At 34.0% G+C, this 6494-nt stretch overlaps 1 protein-coding gene across 1 annotated transcript in view; it reads left to right on the top strand.

Moving 5' to 3' along the window:
• LOC108741971 (uro-adherence factor A-like) overlaps positions 1-6494 on the top strand; it is a 78528-nt gene that overhangs the window by 65509 nt on the left and 6525 nt on the right. The window contains exon 6 of the mRNA XM_018476959.1: positions 2390-2540. Coding sequence (XP_018332461.1) covers positions 2390-2540 — 151 coding nt within the window. The remainder of the gene's footprint in view (positions 1-2389; positions 2541-6494) is intronic.

Here is a 6494-nt window from a genome sequence, read left to right as displayed (position 1 = left end):
TATATAAATATTATAATTTATTTTTATTTATTGTGTATATATTTTTATAACTTTTACCCATGATTTCGTTTGCGTGAAACTGTTTCTAATTATTTATAGTAAATGCAATTTGTAAGTATAACAATAAACAACTAAAAAGTATAAGCTAAGTGAGGGTTTCTCCAAAGTTTTGGTCTGAGACACCTAAGGAGTTCCTTTGTTTAATTGCATTGAAACAATAAATACTTTTAATTTATCTTTGGTGAGCAAAGTATTGTACTTATTCTGGTTAACTTGTAATCAATTTTTCTTCATATTCTAATTGTATTAATAAACTGGTCATCAAATTTTCGTTAAAAAATATTTTCATTTTATAGGTATAAAAAATGAAAAGGTTGTTGCCATGGAAGTTGTAATATTATTTGGAAATGTTTTGGATTTATTTTTGATACCTCTTTCATCATATTTGTGAAATACATAAGTATTTGGCAACTATGATAATCTTAAAAATTGTTTCAGTAAAGATTCGTAGTTGTTGTCTCGGAAATTGCCAAACCTTGACTTCTAAAAGATTGATTTGTTCTTAAATTATAGCTTTAAAGAAATGTTTTGGATTTTTTAAGTATGCACAGTTCGATGTTGACTGAAATAAAAGTTTGATTTTTATTTAGTAGGATTATGTACAGTGGATTTCATTTATTACGACCATTGTGCTATAGCGACGTCATATGTAAGTCCCTTGAATTTAAAGCACACTTTAGTACAAAATTCATGTGGCTATAGCGAGTTCGGGTGTAACGACTGTTTTTAATGAATCATTTGTAACAAATCCCTAGTATACTTCATTTACTTTCTGTAGTGATGTGCCCCTTCCAATGTTTTGGATGCGCGTTGGCAAAATCGTAGGTAGGGAGAAAAAAGCTCATTATACTCTCGACTCTTGTTCATTAAACATACTTTTTCATACAGTACCTGCCAAAAGTTTTGTTCAATCATGAATAGTAGTGCGAGTCGAAAACAAGCGTTCAAGTCTTTAATATGTCTTCAAATATAAATAAACATCTCGTTGATATTTTCAGTAGTAAATGGTACCAATAACAGCACATTTGAGCAATGAAATTTTAGTGGATAAAATGGTCAATTTTTCCGTGCAGTACTGTACGGATTATACGGTTCTCACCGGTTAAGAGAGTTGTCTCCTTCCTTTTCTGGCCTGGCGCTGTTCTTTTCTACTTTGCGCCGGTCAAACTGAAGGTCACATGGCTACAGAAAGTAAACGAAGTATTAATACCATCCAGATATAGCGACCGGAGTAGGCCCCGCTAAAGACACAAAGAGCTTTCATATCATTTGTTTACATTCACACAGATAGTCAACAAATGTGGTGACCTTTACCGTTGTTTCTGAGTAGCAACTGTGTTTAGTAAACTTTTGAATAAGTGTGACTTCCACATGTACATTTACTGTTAAAAAAAGGCGAAAATTGTTTCAAAATTGAAAAACAGTGTGTGTTTGTATCTCTTTTAACTTTGCCTGTAACGACTTCCGGATATAACGACGAAATTACAGTGGTTCTTTCGTTGTCATTACACCCGAAATCCACTGTATATACTGTTCGTTTCAGGTTCAAGTTAGAGATATCCCCTTCCCTTTATTAGGATGCGCCATAGTATAATACCAAATTCAATCATATTTGTCTGCGGAGCTCATTTCTCCACCGATCATCGAGCGCGAACTAGACAAAAGTGTACAGTACCATTTGCAAAATTATTTAAACTGCCTCGNCGAAATTTAGCGAACCAGTTCTGGCACTGGCGTACTGTCAACACACCTTCTCCATACACATCAGTCAATTTCTTTCTGGCTTGAACAGCATTTTTACCCTTTCTGTAGTAAAACAGTAAGATAAGTCGAAAATGCTGCGTAAGATAAGTCGAAAATGCTGCTTATCGCTCTCCATATTTAAAAGGACATCAACCAAAAACTACTGCGTAGAATTAATTAGAATTTTTCACACACAAGCCTTGCTATATGAGCTCTCAAAGCATATAAAAATTATACGGCTTAAATGTGAAGTTGGGTGCAAAAGAATACAATTAAATCCTCTGTCGGGAAAAAACGAAATGACTTTCCGAACAACCCGATAATTCTGTCATTATTGTTTAATATTGCTCAATTAAGTCCTAATATGACATTAATTATTGTAAATTGGATCTATAAATAGATTGCACGGATAGTTACGTGGTTTAATATAGTTTCGATCTCTATAAAGTGCATGATGAGTTCATACAAACAAATGGTTTCTATTTTAGTGACCGAACAGTTTATTTGTGGGAAACATGCAACAGAAATGAACCAAATATCGATTTGGCTGGCGCCGTTTTAAAGTTTCGCTCTGCTTTGGTTACAGGTAGAGTCGGCTAGTCCGAATAACGAAGAAGTTTTAACTAATGGCGGTGGATTGGATTCAACAACCCTCTCAGGAGTTCCCGTATTCCAACAGGAATTCTTGCAATCGTCCACTTCCATCAATTATTATTCCAATGGGGCATCTCAAAACGGTAAAGATATTCTTTAAGGGTAAAACACTTAAAATTGCTAGAAAGGGAAGTAAAAATTTTTGAAAAATAACGCAAAAGCAAAGTAGAAAACTTGCACCATGTTTAAAAATATCTTTTTTTTATTATTTATACTGGGTAGTAGAAGTTAATTGCATCTTCCTTATACGCCGGAGGTGATTATTATTAAAAATTAGTGAGTTTTATTTATTTTGTTATTCACTTATTTATTTATTTATTTATTATGTTCAACATAGCCTCTATAGTTTTTTTGAAACATACCATTGTATGAAATGCCATTGCAGGTAAGTTAAGTGCTTTCTTCTGTAAAAAATAACCGAATGTTATGTCTTGGAGTATTGGTACCACCAAATACTGCAGTTGTCGTTTTAATTTTTGCGGAAACGGAAGTACTAGACCATCACAATATTAAAAATGAGATTTTCTAAAATTTCCAAATCGCTGCATTCTATTTTATTTTATAAACCTCATAGGCACGTTTCAACTGTTGAGTATTTTAACGACTTTTTGAACGGAACTTAACGTGGTTTGGGACGTTTGTGAGGGTGGTATTTAAGGGAAAGTCCACCAGAATGGAGACATGAACCATTAACCGCAGTGGTTTTGTGGGGTACCCGGCAATGTCACTATCCAATGCATCTCAAGTTTAGGTTCAATTCGATTCCGGGTTCTTCTGCCTGATCCAAGTTTTTCTCTGGTTTCTGTGGATTACTTAGGTAAATGCTGATTCCACAGATAAAATCTTCACTCTCTAATTTTTTCATTTCGTACTCGGAAATGTCACTTTCCAATGCATCTCAAGTTTAAGATCAATTCAACGATTCCGTGTCCTTCTGCCTGATTCTAGTTTTTCTGTGGTTTCCGTGGATTATTTAGGCAAATGCTGATTCCACAGATAAAATCTTCACCCTGTAATCTCTTCATTTCGTACTCGGCAATGTCACTTTCCGATGCATCTCAAGTTTAAGATCAATTCGATCCTGTGTCCTTTTGCCTGATCCAAGTTTTTCTGTGGTTTCCTTGGATTACTTAGGCAAATGCTGATTCCACAGATAAAATCTTCACTCTCTTCTCTCTTCATTTCGTACTCGACAATGTCACAATCCAATGCATCTCAAGTTTACTGATCCAAGTTTTTCTGTGGTTTCCGTGGATTACTTAGGCAAATGCTGATTCCACAGATAAAATCTTCACTCTCTAATCTCTTCATTTCGTACTCGGCAATGTCACTTTCCGATGCATCTCAAGTTTAAGATCAATTCATCGATTGCGTGTCCTTCTGCCTGATCGTAGTTTTTCTGTGGTTTCCGTGGATTATTTAGGCAAATGCTGATTGCACAGATAAAATCTTCACTCTCTAATCTCTTCATTTTGTACTCGGCAATGTCACTTTCCGATGCATCTCAAGTTTAAGATCAATTCGATCCTGTGTCCTTTTGCCTGATCCAAGTTTTTCTGTGGTTTCCTTGGATTACTTAGGCAAATGCTGATTCCACAGATAAAATCTTCACTCTCTTCTCTCTTCATTTCGTACCCTGCAATGTCACAATCCAATGCATTTCAAGTTTACTGATCCAAGTTTTTCTGTGGTTTCCGTGGATTATTTAGGCAAATGCTGATTCCACAGATAAAATCTTCACTCTTTTCTTTCTTCATTTCGTACCCTGCAATGTCACAATCCAATGCATCTCTAGTTTACTGATCCAAGTTTTTCTGTAGTTCCCTGCATTACTTAGGCAAATCTCATGATTCCTGAAAGGTGGCTGAAGAGGGCTTTCTAGCCAACCCCCCGGCATAATCCGGAGGGACTGTCCGCCCACCAGAATTAGTAGCTGGTGAGAATGTAAAACCTAAAAATTTATTTATGATTTTTTTCCGCAATGAGATTAATTTTCTCTTTTGATCAACAATTTCTGAATCAATATTCTCCGTTCATCACGTATCGATTTTAATGCCTCTGTTATTATCATCGTCTATCTATCACCGATTCGAAGCAAGTGTACCTGTTGGAAGCGCTAGTCGTTAGTGCTGAAAATAACATTGGCACAATTCTTGTCGCACAATTAGAACCGAATGACTGACTTGACAAGAAAAAAACTGACGATATCTAAAATAATAAATGTCACACGCGGTAAAGAATGAGTTACAATTGCAGTTAAAATGCCAGTGGATGCTCCGAAATAATCTTGTAAATGGTTTTGTTTAATGCAGTACTGGTTATAACTATAAATTGCAAACCATGAGATAGTAAATTACAACTGTTAGTGCATAAATTAAACTGGGTATTAAAGAACGTGGCATTTTTTTCTCGCAACTTTGGATAATGGAAGAATATAGTTTTAAAATTTATGAAAATAAGTTAATTATTTATAGCTAGATATTATAACGTATGAGGGTGTGGAATAAGAAGTTTCGGACTTGATACATCGATAAGGCCAACAACATACAATAGATCTGTTACTATCTGTATAAATACAGGGTGTCTCACGGTGACCACCCATTAGAATATTTCGGAAACTACTTCGATTCGAATTTGGACAATAACGTTATTGGGTATGCTCTCTTCAATTAAATGGAACACTCTGTATATTATGACGCTTTTGCATTCTATTTATGATTTTAGGTAGACTTTTATAATGCTTTTCTACTTCTAAAATTTACTGATTTCGAGATATTAATTTTTTTTAAATAAAATATCACAGAGCAGTAGATTGCGAAAAAGCATGCCAATTTTACAGTAGGAGCAACAACATTCTCAAGAAAGGTAGCTATACACTCAAGCTTACCTTCCATACTTTCCAAATGTGTTAATTACATGGAAGGTGTTAGATATTTAGTGGCGGATTTGGTTAACTTCAAAAATTCGTAAGTCAATTTTTTCAAATGGAAGACCATGTATATATTTTCGTTATCGTATACAGAATTTTATTGTCTTTCGAATGATACTATGGTTCCCTGTCCCCATCTCCTCTAGTTTTCAAATTACTTAGTGTTCTTTGTAAAATCAACAAGGCTGCTTATTTGTTTACGAAGTTGGTTGTGAAATTATTAGCAGAACCTTAAAAACATTAGTTAATTATTGCCACTGAAACACCATACTGACAGTTTAGTCATTAAATATTTTGATTCTCTACATCTGTTATTCAGTATTACTTTTATGAATAATGGAAAATGGAAGTACATATTCAAATTGAGAAGAATTTTAAGAAATCAATTGCAATACTGTAGACTATAGATAGAAATAGTAAGAAAAGAAAATAAAATAAATAGTTAACAATATCAGCTGATATTAATTAAACGTACCTATTCATTTAACTGTTCGAGTTGTAACTCATAGCATATCTAACGATTACACTAACACATTTAATTATTATCAGCTGATATCGTTAATTATTTATTTAATTTATTGTTTATTTGCTTTTTTTACCATTGTTGTCTGTAGTCTACCGTTTTGCAATTGATTTTATAAAATTCTTCTCAATTTGAATAGGTATTTTCATTTTCGAAGTAGTTTCCGAAATATTCTAATGGGTGGCTACCGTGAGACACCCTGTGCAATGTTCTGCACTCTACAGGATATAAAATCGGTAATTTTGAAGAATTCGAAATGGAACTAAACAATTACAACAAAGCAGCACCCTCCACCCTTTAAAATTTAGACAAATTCAACTAGAAGGTACCTTTATATTTATTTTATCGACAAGCCAGCTTTTAAAATGTTAAGGTATGCATTTATTTCTGCGTTTGTTGTTTTATGAAATAATAACGTCGTGTTGGGGTCTCTGCCAAAAGGCCTTTCCAAAGGAGAAAACCGTTGGTACCATCAACACCTCGTTATAAATTGGAAACTTAGTCGCGTAACATCTAAGTGATATTTTTGCCCCAGAAAACTTAATATTGCAATTCTATATTATTAGGAACTGTCTAATTATATAA

The sequence above is a fragment of the Agrilus planipennis genome, unplaced genomic scaffold (genome assembly GCF_000699045.2).
Source record: "Agrilus planipennis isolate EAB-ADULT unplaced genomic scaffold, Apla_2.0 scaffold69, whole genome shotgun sequence".
NCBI classification, from domain to species: domain Eukaryota; kingdom Metazoa; phylum Arthropoda; class Insecta; order Coleoptera; family Buprestidae; genus Agrilus; species Agrilus planipennis.
This window is presented reverse-complemented; position numbering and strand designations above follow the sequence as displayed.